The sequence below is a fragment of the Numida meleagris genome, chromosome 3 (assembly GCF_002078875.1).
Source record: "Numida meleagris isolate 19003 breed g44 Domestic line chromosome 3, NumMel1.0, whole genome shotgun sequence".
Lineage (NCBI taxonomy): Eukaryota > Metazoa > Chordata > Aves > Galliformes > Numididae > Numida > Numida meleagris.
Window position 1 is genome coordinate 54,103,033 of NC_034411.1, and position 23,426 is coordinate 54,126,458.

General features: G+C 40.6%; 1 protein-coding gene across 1 annotated transcript; it reads left to right on the forward strand.

The window, feature by feature from the left end:
* LOC110395987 (p53 apoptosis effector related to PMP-22-like) lies at nucleotides 539-17,872 on the forward strand. Its single transcript, XM_021391149.1, has 3 exons — nucleotides 539-995; nucleotides 15,464-15,607; nucleotides 15,867-17,872. Exons 1-3 carry the CDS (start codon nucleotides 785-787, stop codon nucleotides 16,079-16,081), a joined length of 570 nt encoding a protein of 189 aa, XP_021246824.1. The 5' UTR covers nucleotides 539-784; the 3' UTR covers nucleotides 16,082-17,872.

Consider the following 23,426-nt stretch of genomic DNA (forward strand, 5'->3'; position numbering starts at 1 on the left):
CACTTCCAGCACATCACAGGCAGGCTCAGGCAGGCCCTGAGCAGCATGTGCAGGGATGGATCCACATGCAGACTTCCCAAGGCACAGTCAAACCAAAGCCTAGTATCCATTCTCCCACAAAGGCTATACCCTTACATACTATATTTTTAATGATTAACTCCCATGGCATTTTCCCTCCTGCAGATACGTCCATAAAGGGATAGAGAGGGTACCTACAAGCTCTTTCTTGTTTCTGCTTAATGGCAGCTGAAGGATTTTTTAAATTGATTGTCAAAGATAGTGTATCATTCATTTTTAAATACAGCCCAAGAAAGGCAGCTTTCAACATGCAGATGGCAAGTTTCAGAAGCAGCCACCACCCTCCAGTGCAAACAGTTGCCTGGGTTCCTCCATTCACCTGCCCTGATGCAAATCCCTCAGGAGTGCAGCTGTGAGATTCTGCTCGGGAGAGGCAGGAAGGAAAGTGTTAAACGCCAAAGGTGAGCAGCACCCGCTTTGTTACCGAGTCAGCAGAGCAGAGCGGATCCCACAGACAAACCTAGCCTTGCAGCCTCCCCTGGCCCAACTGGTTATTGCTCAGCGGTGGCTCTTACTCATTTGAATTTAGGTGGAGCTGCCTCCCTCCCTCCCTCTCGTGTCTGTCCTGATTTAAAAGCTTTTTTCAGACAGCTGCACGCCGGCTGGCAGGTACGGGTGCTCCTACTCAAGGCATTTTACAGAAGCACCCTTTGCTTGGTGCAGCTGGGTCAGTAACAGAGTCAGCTCTCCCTGCCCCACCAGCAAGATGGTGAAGTACGGTCTTGACTACACTCGCTGCAGATGGATCCTACCCCTGCTCCTGGGCATCGGCGTCATCTTTGGCATCATTGCACTGGCGGGCAGGGGCTGGCTGGAGTCACAGACCTTGCCCTACGTGCACCAAGCGTCGCTATGGGAGAGCTGCACCAGGCCTTTGCAGGGTGGGGAATGGAACTGCGAATCTCTCATGGGTTATGGTAAGCACTGGCAAGGGCGGTGGGGAGGTCTCTGAAGCAGTGGTCACCTCTCTGAGCACATTTCCCCTAAACTCTCCCAAACATTTCTCCTAATATCTGACCTTATATAAGAAGCTGCGGGAGATGGGAACCAGCACTGATCTACGTCAGTGTTTTTGAGAAACAGAACAAAGGCGAAACGTGTCCTCACCTCCGTGCAGAAAGAAACCTGGGTGCTTTAGACCATGGTTTCCATAGTATAAAAAACACACGTGGTAGTGTTCGAGTGCAGGAACTGTTATAGCATTTAAGACTTTCTTCCTCTTTTAGAAGAAGCCAATAACCTTTCCTCACTAATCACAACTTTCCAGAACTTAACTACTGCTGAACAAATGTCCAAGCAACAAGTTGCGGGGTAAGTCTGGCATGAGTGTGGGATGAGCCAGTCTTGAGTGTCAGGAAGAAATTGGGAGGTAAAAATGTAAGATGATATGAAGGTATCCCCAAGGAGTGTCAGCCTGTAGAACGCTGCTCCAGTAGGTGGGTCGTGTGAATGAGCCTTTTCCTGATTATGAAAGAAAGCTCTGAGAGAAGAAAAGATTTATGCTTGTACTGAATTTTGGCTAAGTGTGCTATTAAGCAAATTGACACAACTTGAAAAAGTTTAAACCACTGTGTCTGGGAGACTAAGCCAAGAGAAGGATCATTCTAAATATGTACTGTTTCTTAGTTGTTTTCTGCATATCTGGTATGTGCCACAGTCTGAAGCAAGTTGCTGGCTGTTAGCCTGACCCAGGAGAAACATTCAAGCTTATGATTTATGCTGATGCTAATTCAAATTTTAAGGAAGAATGTTTTCTCTAAAGTTCAGAATGTCAGCTGCTTTGGCTGAAAATGAATGTAAACACACTTGCAGAAGCAGCCTCAGAGGCTATTTATTACAGCTTTTAAAAATTGTTCTGAAAATTTATCATCTATGTTTAAACTTTACTGCCTGTGCCCAAAATTCAGCTGTAAAGAGTTACTTGTAGCAGGCCCATGTGTGTATAGGGCTCCAGGATAAAGCTAGCTCCATCCAGCATCATGCCCAGTCCAGCTCTCAGAGCTCCTGTGTCAGCTGTGTGGTTGGGCATAGATCAAGGCAGTTTGCTGGCTGGAGAGCAGGAGAGAGACTGTGATGCTCAGCTGCAAATATGTGCTCATAATGTGAATTGGTGGGGGGAGGAGGGGGAGAAAGGCCTGACATTTCTTGGTTAGAATCAGCAAAGGGCTTCCCAGTCCTCAGCTGCAATGAGAAGTGAGGCCTTGTCCTGATGTCCAGTTGGCACTGTCTGTGTCATGAATGCCAGTTTTACCTGGGTAGAAGATTTTCAGAAGTTTCACCATGACAACACAGATGTTTCCAGGTCCTACATGGTTGCTTGGCATTTCACTTACTTCCTTATTCTGCCTCATTCTTACATGCTTAGATTATGCAGCTGCATGCACCAAGCCAGGTAGGTCATCCTCCTCAGTTTGGACTATTGCACCACTTACGCAGTTACCACAAATTAAACCCCAGTATGTCCCATTTTTCTAACATGTTGGACTTAGAACATACATTTCTCCAGAATATTCTCCAGCACATGCTCTGGGAAGTCATCTGACATTTCTGAAAGCATTAGAAATGCTGTTTGTGTGCTGCATGACTGCAGTATGCTCTCAATGGGCATGCATCTACCACTTGACCTCATCAAGGTTACTAAAGACCCAGAAAACCCAAGCAGCTGCTCAAAATCTCCCTGGAAAAAAATCCCAGGTGGAAAAGGAGAATATGGCTGAGATGAGAGTTATTTAGCCGGTGGGACAATACGTAAGTGCTGGATGTGGGAAAAAAAAAATGTATGTAGGCCAAGTGTCAGTGAATTTCCCTTTTCAAGATGATGCCCTTCCAGTGTAAATCTGGTCCATTCCAGGTGTGGTTACCCAGAGTGGTGAGAAGACTGTAAACCTGCCTGCCACGGTGCAAAGTCATGTCACTGTCCTGGTCTTTTCCAGCCCTGCAGATGTAGGTCCCTACTCTCCCCTAATGCAAGCATGGTGCCTGCGGCACTGTATTGCAGAGCTGTTGTCCTTTTTGTGTTTTGTCCTTCTGGTTATGTGATTTTCCCACCCATTATCTGGGGACCAGCACCTAATATAGGAAGACCTGGGCTGAGCCCTCAGGCTGGAGTGGACCCATGTCCCTCGCTTCTCACATAGGTGTGCTAGCAGTTCAGATGCTACCTGGGGGTGGCCAGTAGTGGAGGTGATGGGAAGCACCACTTTCTCTGCTACTTCAGGATACATTTATGGAAAACAATAGAGTAAAGAGGAATTACAGTTTCTTTTTTTTTGAAAGGCAAATGTAGTCAATTGCATGTCTCTGAAGACTGGTCTCAGCTCTAGGCCCTGAGCAGATGGAGGAGCTTTCTAGGCAGATTTCCTTCAGGCACCTGATCTCCAGAGGTGGGATGTGTTCAGATCCAGTTCTTCCCTCTGTATTTCCTATCATTCTGTCCTTGCTCAGTAGATGTGGGGTTGGGATATCTCTTCTGGGAGCCCTGTCATTGCTCATGCAGCATGCAAGTGCCTGGTGCTCATATTAGATTCTACCCAAAAGGCAAGGCTATGTGACAGCATCTCCCTTGGAAGCATACACCTTGTAAGCGTACATCTCACTTGTTTTGCATTGTCTTATTTTATATGCACTGCTGCTGGAACATAGGTTTCTAATAATTCTGGGATTACATTTATCCGCAAGGTCACAGAAAACAAGCATTCAGTGTCATGTTATGTTGATATTTATCTTTCTCTTGTGCCAAGCTAAACACCATGCTTGATAAACAAAGTGTAATTACATGCCTTCCTGAGCACAGAGACAAAAGACATGATGTAAACAGCAAGGACAGGAGTGTTTTACATTTTCTAGAGATGAATACTTTCATCTCCCCTCTATCCCACAGTTCCTGTTTGCTTTCCTCTGGGCTTTTTTTCTCAGCTTCTGAGGCTGAATAGGTTCTGAAATTCAGTCTTACTGTGGGGCTAGTTTCACTGACATACGTAATATGCATGTCTACAACAGCGACTGTCAGTGAATATGCCCAACGTGGCTTGGATAGTAAGATATCTTAATCCACCACAGACATCTTCATCCCATTATAATTAGATCTAATTATAACGATCTTGCAGGTTGTTCAATATAGTGTGCAAATTCAGATCAAATTCTCCACCTACAATGTCTGTAATTCCCCTGCATCTCTGCTGTTTGGCTTAACATATATATACACATGGACAAAAAAAAACAAACATCCTTGAGGTTGGTTGTGTTTGAAGAGAAGGAAGTTGAATGTTTCATTGTCGCTTCAGTGGCACCATCAGGAGCATTTGAATCTCCTGAATTGTTGTTTAAGCTGACAGAATACAGAACATCACAGGGAAGACAAGGCCTACACAGTGGTACATTTTTGGAAAGCCAGAGTAACTGCTTCACTGGTGCATTAAGCTTCTGTGCATTAGACCGTTACAAAGGCAAAGACTTCATGGATTGGTAACAGGCACAATGTGGAATATAAGTATTTCGGACATGGCTGAGCTTGCAAAGAAAATGCAGAATTTAAATCCCTTCATGAAGCTGCCATGGCACTCCTTAGTTTTTCTTGATTTTTTGGCTACAGGACCTCTCTTGTACAAGGCGTGTCTCAGACCTGAGACTGTTTTTCAGTGTGTAATTTATTCCACTGCAGGCTCTGAAGATGTTTAAACATGTGTGTTCTTGGTTGGGAGGAAAAACTGATTTTCTTTTATTAGTCTCAGTACAATGTACAATAAGATGAAAAACTTAGGGGTACTTGTCCCATCTTATGTTTTACCTGGTCCTGCAGCCCTTCGGTGTGCAGATGCTCCCCTTAAAATAACTGCAAACTCAAGCTTTGGATGGTGCAAATAGAAGTGTTGGAAAAATGATAGGAAAAGGCATTTTTGCATGACAAATGAAATCCAGACCATCAATTATTTTCACATTACAGTATTCAAACCCAGCCTTTTCCTATGACGTTTGGAGTTTTTTTGCAAGTGGAGAGTAGAAGAAGGTTGAATGATTTTTCCATGTGGAGAGGACACATTTCTCCACCTTGTCTTCCCAGATACTGAGTAACTATGTTCTATCTCATTCCAGTATTATTTTGGACTACGAATGTTAGTGCAATGTTACAAGATAGGATGTCTAGTACAGTGTGATAATAATAGAAAAACATTAGTTCAAATATGGCAACAGATAATGTTGTCCGCAGCATAAGTGAACAAAGGGAATGCTGCAAATGGCATTCCCTTTTTTCACTCAAAGAAATATTCTACTTTAGTCTCACAAGAACCATACCAGTAAGTAGATTTTCTTCTCAGCTTTGCCTGTATCGAACTCTTGGGTCCAGAGAAACTTTTGTCACACTGAAGCCCCATTTATTATTCCAGAGGCAGCATGTATGAGTGGAAATTACTTGCCATCTCCCCATAGCTAATGTAACAGCAGTGAGGTACATGGCCTGGCCCCACATCTCCTTCTGGGAAATTACCTTCTCTAGCCAGTGACTCATCACACCTGGGGCACAGGACAGACCAGACACAAGTTTCCCTGTTGCCACACTGCCTGCATAAAATTGCTTTGCCTTCTCTCACGTTCCTATCAGGGCTGACAGCCAGGCATAGGGAAGCCCTTGCTTGGCTCAGGCTCAAGCAGGCACCCGAAGGAGAATAGTATAGGGACATTTCCAGAGGTCTGGACACGGACACAGCCCACCCCGGCAGGATCTGAGAGGAGAAACTGCCTGTCCTGACTGTTGCTTGGCATGCAAGGGTGTGTGCACCTAGGAAGAGGAGTGAAGCAAGCATATAATTGTGCTTTGAAGCAGGGCCTGTCTCAAGTCACAGGGCCATTGTTGCAGACTTTCCCCGAAGCCAAAGTTCTGCACTTAAACTCTTTGAGATGATAGCGATATTCAGGTAGATTTGTCAACATGTCCCTAAATATGGGAAACAAAGGCTGGAGAGGTTTCTGATCACTCCAAAGAAGGCTGTGAGAGAGCTGGAGCCAGCTATGTTCTCTGCGCATTATATAATTTACAGGATAAAGTCTTCACTCTTTTGGTACAGGGGGAAATGAAAACAAAAATTTTTGCTGTTGCTGTTTCATGTAAGTGTGAAACAGTTATATTTATATACACTGATTGCGAGTAATTCTACTGGCAATGTGCAGGGTAGTGCATCATTTCCTAAGTCACCAGTCTCCTACAAATATAAGATTACTTTGGACTAACCAGTGAAAAAGGCGTTGACAAGATTAGTTATATAATAACTTACAATATTCATAGTTATTCAAAACTTAGAATGCTAGAAAATACGGCCTTAATTAAATGTGTTAAACAGCAATATATTTAAGGAACTCTGATGGAAGAATAAGGTTGCTTTTTCCCTAGTTTGTAGACGAGACTTCATTGTTACTATAGAGTTACAAAGAAGGGAATCAACCCCAGAGCATTTAATTAACATGACAATTTTCATTCCTCATCTGCACTTGCAAATATGCTTCCCCTTGTAATTTTAGGGTTTGTTCTTTTATATATTTAGTGGCAAATTCATTTAATCAGACTCTTTTTAAAGAGTAGTTATGCTCTTCAGCAATTAACTCTACAGAAAGCAATTGCAGATGGCATCCCACTGTTTATCATCCAGCCTCCACTTTAACAATTACAGTTAAATTGGGTGGGAAAATATCAGTTGTGTGGAGGGTTCTTATCTCCCCATGAGGAGTTGAACTAATGGTGTTGAGGACTTTGCAAAAATCCTCAGTGTTTTGAATAGTCAGGATCGGAAGTCATCAAGTGCATACCATTCAGAGAAGGCATTCCTGCTGAAAATTTGTGGAAAATTGTGGCTATCTTCTTATTTCTCTTCAGCTCATATCTTCCTTTAGCTTATTGAGGTAATCTGATGTAACAAGGCTATAGTACTCTCTCTATAGTCTGAATGGTGATAAGAGCTGCAAGGCTGAATATGAATTCCACTTTAGGGTTAAAGAGCCAGATTACTTAAGCAGGAAAGCAATTACACAGGAAAAGAAACAAACCTCTCTAAACACTGTTATTTTTACATTTCCATTTCTCACTGACAGCTTGTATTGTTCTAAGCAACTTTGAACATGTTCACTCAGCAAATGTTTTAATGCCATGTTTATTCTTTGTTAAGCACGAATACAAGATCTCTCATCAGTCAGAAATTCCCAGAATTCAAATTGGTTTGTGGAGTGAGGTTCTATGTCTTTGTCAGATGTCTCTAACTACGTCCCAGTGAAAAACAGGGGTCAAGAGTAAGGAGAGCAACACTTGGTGCATATAGAAATGGGATATAAATTCAGTGTTCTTCAGCCTCAAATGGCTCTGGGAAAATCAAACTTAAAAGGAGCTGTTTGGAAAGGTTCCACCCTGCTGTTTCGAAAGGTTCCACCCTGCTGTTTCAATTCCAAGTTCTAGTTTGTAGCCTGGGTTGTCACAGAAGTTTATTCTGTTTTAACACACATTTTATCTTTTAACCCATATTATAACTCAAGAGCAGTTAAAAAGCAGATGCATCCTGCTGCTACGCGTATGTACTGTATGTATCAATATCTTGCTGCTATGCGCATGTACTGTATGTATCAATACCTTGCCTGTATTATTTATTTGACTTTCCCACTCCCATATACACATCCATGTTTAAGTCATCCTCTTTTAGTTTAAAATAAATAGGAAAAATAAGAGGAAACCTATTGTACTGTTAAACTGTATAAAATTAAACTGAGATCCCAAGATATTTGCAATATATGCAACTGCTTCTGAAGATAATATGAGCTAGGGGTATTCCCTGACTCTCCCCTGTTCAGACATTTAATTTTGAGGCACTATGTGCACATTAATATAATAGCTAACTTACTCGGTGATCCCTTTGATGACAGCGCTACACCTTCTGCCTCCCTAGTGCTAAGTAAGCACTGAGGAAAAGCCCTCATTAATATAGGATTTGCAGAAGCCAGCATCTAAATCAAGCTTGTACATGTCTGGGCTTATGATGAAATGAATTTGAACCACTCCCTCAAAACGTAACCACTCCTCACCTCAAAATTCAAGTCAGGATAGCTCCTAAGCTGGTTTGCTTTCCTCAGTAAGAGAAGAGGTTTTCAGAAGTACATAAAGCCTTCAACACAGGTGTTGCCTGTATATGTTCATTACTGAAGTCAGTGATTGGAAGTTAATAGTTATTTGCTTTAAATGAGTTAAAGTCCACCAAGCTGAACTGAAATGTTACTTCAGTCCTAAGCTATGGTTAAGATACTGCTTTCTGATAATATATATTGTGTTTTACTGATAGGTAGTCTGTGCATGAAGGTTCTTTAACTTACTGTTTTCATTTAAAGACGTTATATGGTGATTGGAAGCCCTAATTCTTTCCCATTTGTAAGATGGGACCTGCTACTAACCATCGAGAAACTTTGGCAATGGAATTACTTAGTGTGAACCTAAGTAGGTAATTCTCTGCCACAATGGTTGTCTCTTAGGTAGTGGCAAGCTAAAAGGTTTATGTGGTTCCTGCTCACATAAAAATGGCTTGCATGTCATAAGATAATGCTCTGTTGTTAAATGAGAAATCCTTATTGACTGCCAATAAATTCTGAAGTAATGCTGAGGGAAAGAGCAGAGTCACTAAAAAGGATGTCAAAGAGAACCCAAACTGCATATTTTGTATTCCACTTCAAACTTAACACAGACACAAAAGAACAAAGAAAAACAACCAGTATTGGCCTGCCCAGGGAAAGATACTCAGAAATCAGTTGTTTTAAGAACAATTCAGATGCAATGAAGAGCCCCAGAGGACAGAAGCTCAGAGAATAATACACATCCAATCATGCCTTTGATTTGTTTTTTTCCCATTTTATTCTGTTTGTAAATTATCCTTGACTAATATGTTATTTTCTTCATTTCTGTAGGTTTTATTTTAAGTTATATTCAGTCAATAACTTTCAGTCTGCACATATTGTTTATTCACAAGAAGCTGCTTTTAATAGTTTCTGATTCAGTTTCAGCTGTACACACAAACACACACAGACTGGTATTTCAAAATCAGCTTGTGATCAGCAAATGCTTGCTGAACATTTTCGAAGTGAGCATCAAATTTTCTCATAGTTACCTGATTATAACTGTCAGGAGACAAGATTTTGCGCTGTGCAATTTTAAAAGGAAATTCTGACCATGCCACTTAATTCGGAGTCCTGTATGGCAGTGGCTTATATTTACAACAAAAGTTCTTAACCCTTCAGCTGATAAATTGAGTTTAGGATTAATGACTTTGATGGGTCAATTTAAGATGGAAGCTAAGGAGATATAAATTAGGAGAACAATTTCAGTTTAATTTATCATTTCAATGGAAACAAATCAAGGAGTCCAGAGTTCGCCACACCCTGATGAAACACGTCAGGTTGAGAAATCAAAGTGAGTTCAGCTTTGTTTTCAAAATAATGCTCTTTCCCTTTAATCAGCCAGTCATAAAACAAGTTGAGCTCTACAAACTCAGTCTAGAAACATTCTCATTACGTACAACACAGAGATGAATCACCAACATGGCAGATTTTAGTTCTTGTAAGAACTGCTGTGTAAGACTGGAGCTAGAACAGCAGGATTTGTGTTTCTTTCCATTGATGATGTGAGGGATAACAAGGCAAATGTTGTTGTTTTCAAGGCAATCTTGCATTTTTCTCTCATTTGTATTGAAACTCTTATCCCTAAAATTGCTACACAACTCTCTGCAGAGACTGATGTGATAACATGATCAGCTGGCAAGAATGTATCAATGATTTGTTGATCTCTGCAAGCTGACAACAAACTATTTTTCTTTCTAATGCTATTTGTGTATTTAGATTCAAGCTAGGAGGAAAATTTCAAGAAACGTATTCTTGCTGGTTTCACTACAGGTACTCCTGAAGTTTCCAGGGTTCCTTTCAGAAAATACGACTCAAACAGAGACACTCAGTAGTTTCTGTCATTTGGGGGTACCACATCAAAAAAGACATGAGAACAACATTGTAAATGTTTTCTTGCATTTTTGAAGCATATACACCAAAATCAGAGAAATTTGTAACTATCATGAGAGAAGTGGGCTTCATGTGTTATTTTCAAGGCACTATTTGGAGCACAAAACACATGGCAAGCTAAGAACAGTAGAGTTAGTGGTCCGAAGTTTTGACTCAGCTTACTGCTGAGCACAGAAGTTTGATTCCTTATGTGTGAAGCATGAGCAGTGTTTGCACTTTGGGAAAATGCAGAAGGGAGCGAAATCAAGAAGACAGGAAACTGGAGACACTCTTAGTCCTGGATTTCTCATAAAGTCAGTCAGCTTCCATATGGCTGCAGTCAACACGAGGATATTCAGAATATGTTTAGATGGAAGAATACAAGAGGCAGTCATGCTACTTCTAAACTAACTTAGCTTTAATAGCGCTGTAATAAAGCTGTGTTATTATTAAAGTCTCAGCTAATTATCTTGCTCATAAGCTACAGCAAGCACTGCATAGGCATGGGTGGACTCCCTCTGTTCTCTAAATTAGCTGAGGTTCTCCTCACACAACAATGAGTATTAGACGGAGGGCACTTATTTTCATTTTCCAGTAGTCACACTTGGCTGCATTCGTGGTGGGTTGTTTGGACTCTCAGAACTCATTACTGACTCATGCACAAGACACTGTACACAGAAGCACTTCTTCATCTGCTTGAGATGGGCATGAAAATGGGTGGTTGTTTTGCCTATGTTGGACTGCAAGGTCTTGTCGTAAGGCCTTTGCTGTAAGACAAAATTGCTCAGAAAATTGCCAACTAAAAGGAGCTGAAGAAAGGATGGTGTGTCACCTCCTACAAACTCTCTCATAGTATTCATTTGCATTTTTTCAGCTGACAGAGGAGGCAAACGGGAGCAGTAGGATGAACATGCAAGTGTTGCGGTATCCTGCTGGTTTTCCAGGACACTTGCATAAATACACATTTATTTTCTAACAAGCACATTTTAACTATTAAACAGCCAAAACATCACTGCCATTTGGGGGACCTGAGAAAACAGATCTCACAAATTTCTGAATATTTTCACAGATTTAACTTGATGTTGTTTAATCTGCTGCTCCCTCTGTCTCTATTTCTGATTTTATGACAGGGGAACTTTCAGCTTTCAACTGCTCTTCCTCTAGAGTCAAATGTTTGTTAAGTTGGCATTGCATCCATGATAATTCTATGACCGGGATTTCTCATTATTATGAAAAAGATTTGCAGTTAGAAAAAAATATTTATGCTATAACTTTTGCTTTATGTTAAAGAAAAATATAAAGGAAAATAAGACAATATTTGGGACCAACTTAGCTTCTTGGTTGCAATTAAATCATTTCCTAAAGTCATTCAAAAGTCATTCCTAATAAAACGCTTATTCTGAAATGTACTTCCAACAAAGTATTTTGAAGCCTGTGGAGACAGAGCCCTTGGGAAGGGTGTTGCTGCTCAGCGTCACAAAGATTCTGTTCTTGTGCCAAGCCTTTGAAACTATACTGGAGATGCAGAAGACCTCTTGTGGTTGTAATGGCTGGAATTATACATTCTCCTTCTGTATCAATGTTTTCTGAGCAATGAAATTCTTCTAATTCTGGCATTTTTGAGGAACTGTAATTACTAATTATATTGGTAAAGACACTAAGGTACTCTAGTTCTGTCTGACACAGGGAAAAATAAACACCTCAGAAACAAAAACAGTTGTAGTTATTCCCACATAAAGTTTTGCTACCTTTTACCTCACAAAGGTAAGGTGTTTGCACACTGTGGTCTCAGAATACTAAAAACTACTGCTTTTTATGAAAGGCAGATGAAGTCGGCTTCCTCAAAAAAATCCCACAACAGTGGCTCTCCCATGGAAGCCAATTGCCTTGCAGGAGCTGTATATTTGTTTTCTTCCAACTCTGAGATACATTTTTTTTTCATGTTAAAAATGTCATGAAATTGGCTGTTACGTGATTAAGCAATGAGTCCTAAAGATGTAAGCATCCTGTAGCAAACATGTCTGTTCTTGCCATATATCCAGTGCCCTGCAGGCTGGGCATACACCCAATCTGCTTTCACACAGTCACAGCACTTGTAATACTACTTCAGGAAAAACAACTGGGCAAGGCCAGAGGAGGAGTGAGATGGCAGCGTGGGCATGGTACCGCCACACATGGCTGCGGCCATCAGGTCCCCTCTGAGCCCTTGGCCTGGTCAATGCTGCCAGCTGCTGGATGGTGACTGTCATCAGCACCTCATGGGAAGCAAGGCTTTGGTAAGCCAGCTGAGGTGCTCCTCTTCCAAGCTGGACCCTACCTCTCCACGTTGCATGCTATTACCTCTGTGCTTTCTAAACTCCCCAAGAAAAGAGTTTGGGCTAAAACTCCGAGCTAAGTACTAAGATATAGGCACAACTTTGCTGTCTCTTCATTTTTTCTCAGGAAGCTGCCTGTGTACAAGAATAATACAGTTGAAAAGTCTTCTAAAGCAGATGGAAACTCTTTGGCATAAGGAAGAAAAGAGACACAACATAAAACAGAAAATGTAGTGCAATGGTTAGAATGGAGCAAAAGTCATAAAGCAGAGAAGAATGTTGAAAGTGAACAGAAAGTAAAATTGGCTTTGATGGGTCAATAGGAAAAAAAGTAAAGATGGAAAATCCTGACCCACTTTCTAGTATGACTGTAGAGGTGATGTGGGGTTTAGAGAAGAGCACAATGATGTTGCTCACCAGGGACTGGGCACTGGCAAAGCCCACAAGGCTTTCATGCCAATCCAGCACTGGCAAGGGGAAAAGGAGCATGGTTTGCTTTTTATTATTTGGATTCTCTTGTTTGGGTGACTGTCTTTAGGCCTTGGGATACTACAACAGCAGGAAAAGAGACCTAAATGAAGGTGTAGTTATTTTCTGATCATACTGGCACAGGCGTGCAAGCAATAGAGTATGCTGGTAAGCTAAATATATGATTTTTGGCAGCCAAAAGGGCCAAATGTACCCTGGGGTGGCATCAGCACTGCCAGTCAGGTGAGAGAGGGTGTTGTCCCACTTTGCTGTATGCTGTGTCACCTCACCTCTAGAACTGGGTGCAGGTTTGGGTGCCACAATGGAAGGACATAAAAATATTAGAGAGCATCCAAAGGAGGGCTACGTAGATGGTCAAGAGGCTGGAGAATATGATATATAAGGAGCAGCTGAGGTCCCTGGGTTTGTTCAGCCCAGAGCAGTGGAGCTGAGGGGAGGCCTCATGGCGAATGCAACTCCTCGCAAGGAGAAGAGGAGCAGCAGCAACAGGGCCCGAGGGAATGGCATGGAGCTGTGTCAGGGTAGGGTCAGGTGGGAGTTAGGAAAATGTTCTCCACCAGAGGATGGTGGGCATGGAACAGGCTGCCCAGAGCAGTGGGCACAGCCCCAGGCTGCCGGAGTCCAAGGAGCATTTGGACAGTACTCTCAGACAGAGGGTTTGGATTTTGGGTGGTGCTGTGTGGAGCCAGGAGTTGGATGTGGTGATCCCTGTGAGTCCCTTTCAACTCCCAATGAACCTATACTCTGTGATTCTATGACCTCCTTGGGCCTACCTGAGGAAAATTCTTGGTACGAGACTGCAAGGGAAGCAGCACTGGACCTGGAGACAAAGGTGTCTGCCTCTTTCTTCAGTATGGGAGAAGCTGCATCACAATCATTTACCATTTTATGACCAATGCAGTTGCTATTACTGAGGATAATACGCTGTAAAGTATTGGCTTCTGCTTCAGTCCAGAGTGTCATCACTGACATTTCCTTTGCTCCTTGTGTAGTACAAGTTGGATTACAAGCAAAGGGAAGGCTATTCATTATATAATTAGCAAATGATTTAACCTGAAATATTACTGGTTTAGTAAGAGCTTCTATTGCAGCATAAACAAGCAGCCACATTTCACGTAAAAAGACACAAAGCTTTCTGTTCCTAACTCTTCAACAGTTCTTGGTTTTAAAGCTGTTGGCTTTAAAGCTTTTCCAAGCTCCCCTGGACCAAAAATTGAACGGAATGGCCAACAGCTGCACTAACTGCAAATCTTTCAGCCACCAGTCAAAGAGAAAGCAGGGGAAAAGGCAAACACACATGCTCAAAACAAGATTCTTTGTTCTGCTTCAGCAAGTTAGTGTTAACATGTATTTTTGTCTACTCCTACCTGATTATTCTTGAAATCTTTAGATAGCAGAAATTCAGGGTAGCTCATTCTTCCATAGTCCAAGGAAAGCTTTCTCTAGGTATGCTAGGGAATGTAAACCCTGAATTCACATATTAGAGGTAAAACAAATTAGGTATTACTTTTTTCAAGAGATGCTGAGTGATTGTGTGTGGGACCCAATGATCCTTGTGGGTCTCTTCCAACATGGTATATTCTGTGGTTCTAAGAAGATGGGTGCATTACAAAGTGGAATAAATCAAAACTATTATTTAGTTGTCAGCCTAATTGTGCCTGTCCAGCTGCTGGTCAGTACTTCTAATGACAAAAGTCTGAACAGCGCTGATAGAGCATGTATTGAGAATGTGAACTGGCAATGTTTGGCACATTCAGTACAGTCTTCTGATTGAATCAATCAGGTTGGTAGGTTTTTGAATACTAGAAATGTCAAGTAACTTAGTTCCATAACGAGTCTTTACTGAACAATGAGCACCACATTTGAGTTATAATAATCACCAGACTTGTTTGTGCTGTGGTAATTTTACAGCATTGATGCTTATGACATGTTGTAACACAAATATATATGATTTAAAAACAAAATTGTTTCTATCTTGAGAAAGTTTTTCTAATTTTGGATCAAAAGGAGAGGTGAAAGTTTTCTACAAAATAGACTTGAAATTTTTAGCTCCACTTAGGACACAGAGTTAAACAAAGGATGTAAAGGCAGAAAATTCTGAGTCTTGACTTTTTTAGAGTATTGTCGTACTTTTAAATTTGCATGCCAGAGTGATAGTGCTTGCATTTATTTTTTTAAGGAAGAATGTAGTTAATTTCAGGGATGGTCTAATTCTCCTTGTCCATGCAGAATGCTGCTGGTTTTACAGCATCTACTGAGGTAATGACATTTGTTCTTGGAGTGTTTACAGTCATTTTTTGCTCAACTCTTAATTGTTAAACATAAATAGGAAGTGTGTATACGAGCCCCATTGCTTTCTGTAGGAGAGTTCAAAGGTGGTGTGCTTACACACTTTGTGCTTTATGAATGATTTCTGTGTGGTCTAAAGTGCTCATCTACAAGACAACAGGAAGTTTCCATGCTTTTCTTCTTGGGACTTCCTTTTCGTGTTTGTTTAAAATTAGCCTTTCATTATTAACCAGAGAAAAACACATTTATTTTTTCATTCTAATATACTTTCCTTCTGATTTCAGCTTGGGGAAGAGCTGCAGCTGCCACGTACCTTGTTGGCTTCATACTCCTTGTCATCTGTTTTGCTCTGGCCATCATAGCATTTGCCATTGATACACTTCGGTTCAACTTCATAAGAGGGATTGGAGGCTTACTTTTTGTTGCTGGTAAGACAGTATGTGAAGGAAAGTTTAGCTCATGCAGATATATTCATACTAGAACTGGTATTTTCCTTATCTGCTTCTATGCTCAGTTCTCTGTCAGTATGCATTTCAACTCTCAATAAAAAATAATGTAAAATCTGTGATGGCAGTGGATCAATTTCCAAATCCTCCAAAACATGGGTGGATTTAGCTGCAGGCATTATAGACGTGGACAGTGTGATGAGTGTAAGCTTAATCTACTTTTTCCCTCCTGTTTCTTCAGCTGTGTTCTCCGTCATGGGCCTGGTCATTTATCCAGTGAAGTTCTCCAGTGAAATTGAAATGACAGGAATCAATATGTTCAGCTGGGCCTATGGCTTTGGCTGGACCACTGCCATTATGGAAATATGCTTGGGATTCTTCTTCTGCTGCCTTCCTAACTACGAAGATCAAATCTTGGGTAATGTGAAGCCCACATATTTTTACTCTTCTCCATAAATGCCAGGAGAAATATATTTGTATTCAAGAGATATCTGACAGACCATCTACATTTTCCAGAATAGTATCATCAGATGCTAGTAGAAAAGGTTGGAAACTTTTAAAATACGTATAGAAAAACAGTACTGGCATTTTACAATAAAGTTATTTACTGTTTTCTGAACCTTCATATCTGATGTGGATTGCTTAGAAGATTGATTCTAAAAATTAAAAATCCTTGTGTTTCCTCATTCATTCCCATGAATGTGGGTGCATATGGATTACATTAAATCTTATATGCTTTTATATTTCCAATTAAGTTCAGAAAATAAACTATCAGTAAACAAAACAACACGTATCATCTTTCTGAAGAAAATCAGCTCACAGAAATCCCATTTTTTATGTGTCAGTTTTCTCTAACCTGAAGATTTTGTGCATTTTTCAAGAAACCAGATGCCTTTATCTACTGTCTGTCAGAGCAGCAAATTAGTCAGCCAACACTTCATGTCTTTATTTCCAGTTTTGCATTCATTCACTTAAACTGTAGGGCTACAGTAAGAACAGGGCAAGAAAGACCCCCACAACCAAAGCTAGCATCCTGACTTTCACCCATCCATTTGGAATGTATTTATTTATTTCTGAATATCAGTATCATTAAGCTAAGACCATCAGTAATCCAAACACCCTTAAAAATTCTGGCATTCTGTTGTTGGTGCCAGCACAGAGCAGCCAAAGGCAGAGGGGATTTCCAGACATTTCTACAACCTACCGATCTGGTTTGAAGAGGCTCCTGGTTCAATTTTTTTCATGAGCCTCTGCCTCTTTGATCAGCTGCATCAAAACCTATGGCTTTTGAAAGCTCTGTTTTACTGTTCCAGTTGTTTTATCCAGGATAAGAGGGTCAGGAAGGAGTTACGAAGAGGTATGAGCCCCTCAGCAGTCTGGGCGCACATCAGGAGTGGGCCTGGAGCAGTGTGATTCTAGGTATCAAACTTTTGCCAAAAGGCCCTTTTTCATTAATTTGCTGTTTATAAGTATTCTAAAAGTAGAAATTGTATACTGTAATGTGTAAATACCAACTAATACTAAGACTCTCACAGTGAGAGAAAATCATCAAAAAATACCCTTCAGTATCTTATACTCCACAGTGCTGCAAGTCTGGGTATATTGCAAGCAAAGAGGTATACTCAAGAAACTGCTAGCTTCTGCATTGCTAACCCTAGCTTTATAATGCTCAATTTCCTGCTATCTGTAAAGAGAACTCCCACTGAAATCTTTAACTAGATAGAATTATTATCTTGTAATACATGTGCAATTTTGTAACTATACTTTATGGGAAGTGTCCTGCCAAATGTTCTTTATTGCAAAGAATGAGAGTTAGAAATTTTTTTTAGTAAAACATCTAAGCAGGTAAAATTAATAAAGACACAGGCCTTAATCTTATTTTTTCTTTTTTTTTTCCTAAATATATTTTATTCATCTTCTCTCTTTTTTTTTTAATGCAGTTAACTCCATTTAATTTTATGGAGTGACTCCTAACTTGGATCAATTAACACCAGAGATGTATCAGGCCAATGTGGAGTGTCTATGTGACAGGGACAGGCTAGAAAAAAAAACGTGCAAATACATTAAGAAGATATTTCCTAGTTGTAAGAAAATGAAAATAAAATGAACACACTTGGGAAAATAGTTTGTATAAAATGGCTTTCAATTCTTTATGTAATGTTACCTGTCCAGGAAAAGAAAATCAAATCTCTTTCCATTATGCTTATTATACCTAATAAATAGTGGTATCTGTGTATTGTTTCAAAACTGAGTCTTAGATTTTGTTCTCTACTAAGAAAAAGAAAGCATGGAGTCCCCCAGAGTAGTCCCCCCTCTTCTAAGGCACCATATTGGAGCATCTGTGTGTGCTGGCTGGATTTGAGAGGGGAGAGTAAATTACAGATCTAACATTAAGACGTCTTGTTCTGCTCTTCAGTTGACTATACGCTGGGGCCTCATTCATATTCATGTGAGAACAGTGATTTTGCTCTGTTGAGATTATGGTCTACATGGAGTCAAGTAACTTTACGCGTGGTTCTGTATTACAGTGTGTTTCAGCTTGTTTTAGTGTGGGAGACAGTATTCTCACGTTCAGCAAATAGGAAGGCACTGTGGTCCTGCTTGGTGCTTTTGGATGTGTCAATCCCTTGAGGAAGCAAAAGTGAACTTGAGCAATCACTGACTGTATTTATAGTTTCTTTCCCATTAGCTGAATGCTGACCCAACATCTGGAGGTGTAGAAAGATGCACAAAACAAGGTTTAGGAGTATGACTCCAACCTTACTGTAAGAGCAGAGCATAATTAAAAGGCAAAGAAAATCTTAGTGACAGATCATGTCCCCTCCTCCCTTCTCTCCTTTGCTGCTCTCAGCAGCTTCACCATCTCCTCCTCCCCCTCCTCCTCCCTAAAGGCAGCAAAGCAGCATCAGGGCTGGTGATGATGGCTCTTTGGGATGCAGCCCCAGCATCCATTCTCCACTGCCACTTTCAGGAGGGCTGAAGTGGCACTGCCAACCCCAGCACAGCCATAGGGAGACCAGCCCAGTTCCCTCCACAGAACCCAATGTCCAAACAGAGAAAGAGTTTCTCCAAGACAAGGAGGGGGGCAGGAGGGTACCCAGCGTGCAGAAGCAGCACAGGTGCCAGAGCTCAAGTGCCTGTATTTAAGCCAGTTTGTTTTCAGTGATTGAATCATAGAATATTCTGGGTTGGAAAGGACCTTGAAAGTCCAGTCTTTCATGGGAAAAGGGAACATAGACAAGATTATATAGTACCCTGTCCAAAGTCCCCCTGCCACAACAGTGGAACCAGATACTTGAGAGAGCATGGTGAAAGCAGAATGCAAAATGCAATCCATTTTAACAAAAAAAGGTGCTGAATCCAGAAGCCAAGGACGTGGCTAAACTAGATTATCCACTAACCAAGTTATCAACTGGATAAGTGATCATCTAGCTAAATTATCAACTAAATTGTTAAATTAACCTTCAGCCAGGTCAACTAAATTATTAACAAAGCAAAGTGATGAATGATTTTGAACAAATTCAACATATGAGTCTGGATTTTGAAACCAAGGAGAAATTAGAGAAAGAGAAGGCACCTCCAATGTTCTGATTCCCTGTTTGTTAGGTTTCTTAATTAATGTCTCACCTGTTAGAAAAAAAGGGCACTTAACCAGTAAAATAAATACAATGAAAGACCTAGAACTTCTCTGTGCCCAGTGGCAATGCTAAAGAGATATCAAGTAAGAAGAGATGTCTGCAAGATTTGTCTTTTGAGATCATGAGCAACAGAAGTTAAGATGTGACTGCCAAAGACATTGCTGCTCCTCCTGTCAAATTAACTATTGGGGAAACAACCTCCAACAAACACATTTCATTTAATTCAACTATATTACAAAAAAAAAAAAAAAAAAAAGGGGGGGAAAATGGAGCTGAAAACAAGTGGATTGTGAAGCTGCCTCCTGAGTACAAACTGAAGCAGAAGAACTAATTAAATCTTTCTAAGGGTAAGTTACTATATTCCATTTAATTTATGGTGTTTCTACCAGAGCATGTGGGATGGCGATGTCTTGGTCTTTGTGATTCCTTTTGCAAATATTTCCATCTTTCACTATGCATTTTTCAGGCACCTGTCATTTGCTCTTAAAATGTAGCCTGCCTAATCAATAATTAAAATGTGATCTAGTTTGCAACTGTATTAAAGTTGTGCATATCTTGTTGTATGAACTAATGCTATGAGTGATATTTTGACCCCGCTGACATCACTTGCAAATCCATTATTGATTTTCTTGAAGCTGACTTTTCATTCTTGAAGAGCAAACATTTTTTCCTACATGTGCTCAGAATAAAGAAGGATCTCTGTGGGCAGCTCCATTGATTTTAACAGCTGTGTTCACTTCTGGGGTGGGACACCAGTCTGTACAAGGTAAGATACCAGGTTATAGGAAGCAGGATAGTTCCTAGGAAAAGGACAATTTGATATGTGCAAGACTTGCAGAATCTGGGTCATAACTGAATAACATTTCTTAGATATACATGTTCACAGTAAAAAGAGGAATCTTCCTCCTTGACAGATCTTAGTTCTACAACAATTATTACTTCTTATAATTTAATTTCTTGAAATACTTCCCTACATGTGTTTATAGTCAGTGAACTTCTCTGTGCTCTGAAGATGAGTAGATCTAATAAAAAAATGAAAGAATAGAGCTTGTGGTAAGAGGTGAATTGACCCATTTGTACGCTCTGGTAGGAAGCAATAATCAAACAGTCTTGCTAGAGGGATATTGAACAGATCAGAATTTCTTTGGAGTTGTATTAGAAAGTAAAATAAGACAACTGAATCAAAGGACTGCTACATAGTTAATAAATGAGAAAGAGGGAGAAAGTCACATTGATCTTCCCTTATTATTTTCACCACTGTTAAATTACTGCTATTGCTAGAAATTTTGGTTTTTAGAAAAAGTTGCTACTCAGGTGCAACTGTGTTATGATGACTAGACCTAAATTTTACCTCCAAAGTTCTTCAGTGCCCAAACCTAGGAAAGCAAATGGATAGGGGTTGCAGATGTCTCAGCTGTGGTTGTCAGAGCTGCTTACATAGACGGTTCCTTAAGTGACTTAAAGATTAAGGCCTGTGTGCTTGCCTACACACACTGATTAGCTCCACGGATTTCCTGCATATGGTGCAGTAAAACTTTTCAATTTTCTTTTTTATATTAATCACAATGAAAATGTGGATGGTTCACAGAGTTCTGCGTGTAACTTCTGGGTGTGAGGAGAACTTATAGGAACATCTTTCAAAATAGCTTTACTGTTTATGATAAGAGATTGGATCAAAATGTCCTTTCCTGAAAAGCTTTATGACACATCCTTTTACTTGTGTTGCTGTTTGCCTAAGCCATCTGTTTTTCTGTAAAAACGGTTTTGAAAAAGGCTACTCTAATGAGCCTATCATACTGAAATTACATTAGATATCCACAGAGAGCCCATCATAAATCACTCTAAATTGCCCTTGACTGTTCAGATGCAGTTCAAGCAGAGAGAGTGGCGTGCTGCTTGAAGGATTTTTCCAGAGAATAGCGTGAAACCAATGGAAGAAAATTCACTCAATTATAAATTCTTGACTTGGATTGCATGCCCAACACCCAATTTCTTATGAAGGAACTAGTTAAGGAAAATGATTACATGAAGCTTTACGCATATACACATACTTTGTATCACTATCTTGTCTAAAGTTGATCTCAGTATGGGGCATGTAAAACACACTTGGACTTTCACTGATATTTCCAGTTTTTCATTCTTTTTTTCTCGCATGCAGAAGTTTTGTCACCTCACTTCTATAAAGCTTCCCTGCTCCGTGGTAAGCTGTCCATTTCACCACACCCAGTCCTGGCAAGCACACCCATGCTTGCCACACTCATATCTGAAGCCTATATGAAGTATTAATGCAACCAGGTTTTATCCCCTAAAGCTTTCTCCTTTCTGCTTAAAAAATAAGGGTTTGAAGTAATAATATCTTGCTGACATTATGCAAATTAGAAGAAAGGGATATTTTCCCAGCCATTTTAGACTGAACCCTCAAAATAACAAGGACCAAGGTTCAAGAGAAAAACCCAGTCTAGTGTGAAAATGGTATCCTCAAGTGTACTTGCAGACCTGACTGTACAGTGGTTTGGAGTGACAAGCAGCCAAATTACCCTTGCAGCCTGCCCCTTTACATCAACGTGTAGCCTCAGCTGAGAGGGTTGTGTGGTCGGCAGACAGAGGATGGAGACTTGATGACTCACGGTGGTTAGCCAAAGACAGAAAATATTCTCATAAAGTCAGAAAATTCTGTCATGACTTCTGCCTCCCTTCTCACAAGTGTGACTCTGGATAATTGTCGTAATTCAGAGAAGTCCCCTGGGCAGTCCCTCAGGTTCTTCCTTTCCCTTGCCCAGACTAGAGCACAAGTTTTGAGAAGTGGCTACGCAGCAGCCTGTTGAGGAGCAGCCCTCAACACTGAGCAGGCTGGAGGGGAGCTTTGCTCATCTCTGGCAGCGCATGTTTAAACAGCACCTAGGTCATGAGGGAGCTTTGCAGAAAGAAAATGTGAAGAATGAGGTGAAAACAAACTTCTTCAGGTCTCCCTCTGTGCAGTTAAGACAAATAAGGACAGATCAACTATTTATCAGGATATTATTTGCCAGAACAATTTTTGCAGTGGCAGACTTGAAATGACATGCTCTGCCTTCACCTGCCAAATCCCTAATGCACCGGGGAACAGTGCTGCTCGCAGGAATGAGTCCTCCAGAGGTTCAAAGAAAGAAGAAGGGTTTCTTCACACACATTTCCATCTCTTCCTGGCAATGCAACTCAAAGATTGCAATGGAAGTATAAATAACACAAAGCAATCAAACCAAAACATCTCCAAAGGGTAAAGATTGCTTCAGGTGACACAGTGGCCCATCCCCTCCTGGGTACATTATTTTGCATGGAATATTACAGATCACGTACAGATCATAGACAATGCATGTTTTGGGAAATGCTACTTCATTCTGAAGTATTAAGAGTGCTCTAGATGAGGTAGTAGTGTGGATTAACTTTGGAAATGGGAACTAATATTTAGCAAACTTAGTGTTATCAAAACAGTTCCACTTTGGGATGTGTTTATTTGTAGTTTATCATAGAATCATAGAGTCAACAAAGTTAGAAAAGACCTCTAAGATCATCCAGTCCAACCATCCACCTATCACCAATATTTCCCTCTAAACCACAGATACAAAATCAAGGCATTTCATATTAAGTTAACCTAAATTGTTGCTTCTTAGGGGTATTTTTTTTTTCTTTTTGCCCCAAACAATCCCAGTTCTGCTGTTGTAAATGTAGGAGCTGTTTTGCTACTAGAAACAGTCGTACAACTAATGGAATCTGAGGAGACTCTTGCTTTCAAGCCAATACTGATAGTTGAGTGAAATGTAGGGAAAAGCAGGGCTTTGAAGGTTATCTGATGAGAGATCACAGAAGACTGAGCAAAGTTACATACGACTGGGCTTGCACATGGCTCCTCCTCACTCACTCGCCTGGTTTTGAGAGTCACTGCCAAGCCAAACACAAACACTAAGACTTGTTGACAGCCTGTGAAAAGAGTTTTGAAGGCAGGGAGGCACTGCAGATAAATGCCAAATAATTATAGTGCTGCTGCCATACACTTTTGCCACTGAAAGCTTAATTTAAGCCTCACTGTACCTCTTCAGGTATTTACACCTGTAAATATAATACCTAATTATCAAGCCTCACTTAACCTGTATTAATAAAATGAAGATGTAGGGTGAGTTATTGAT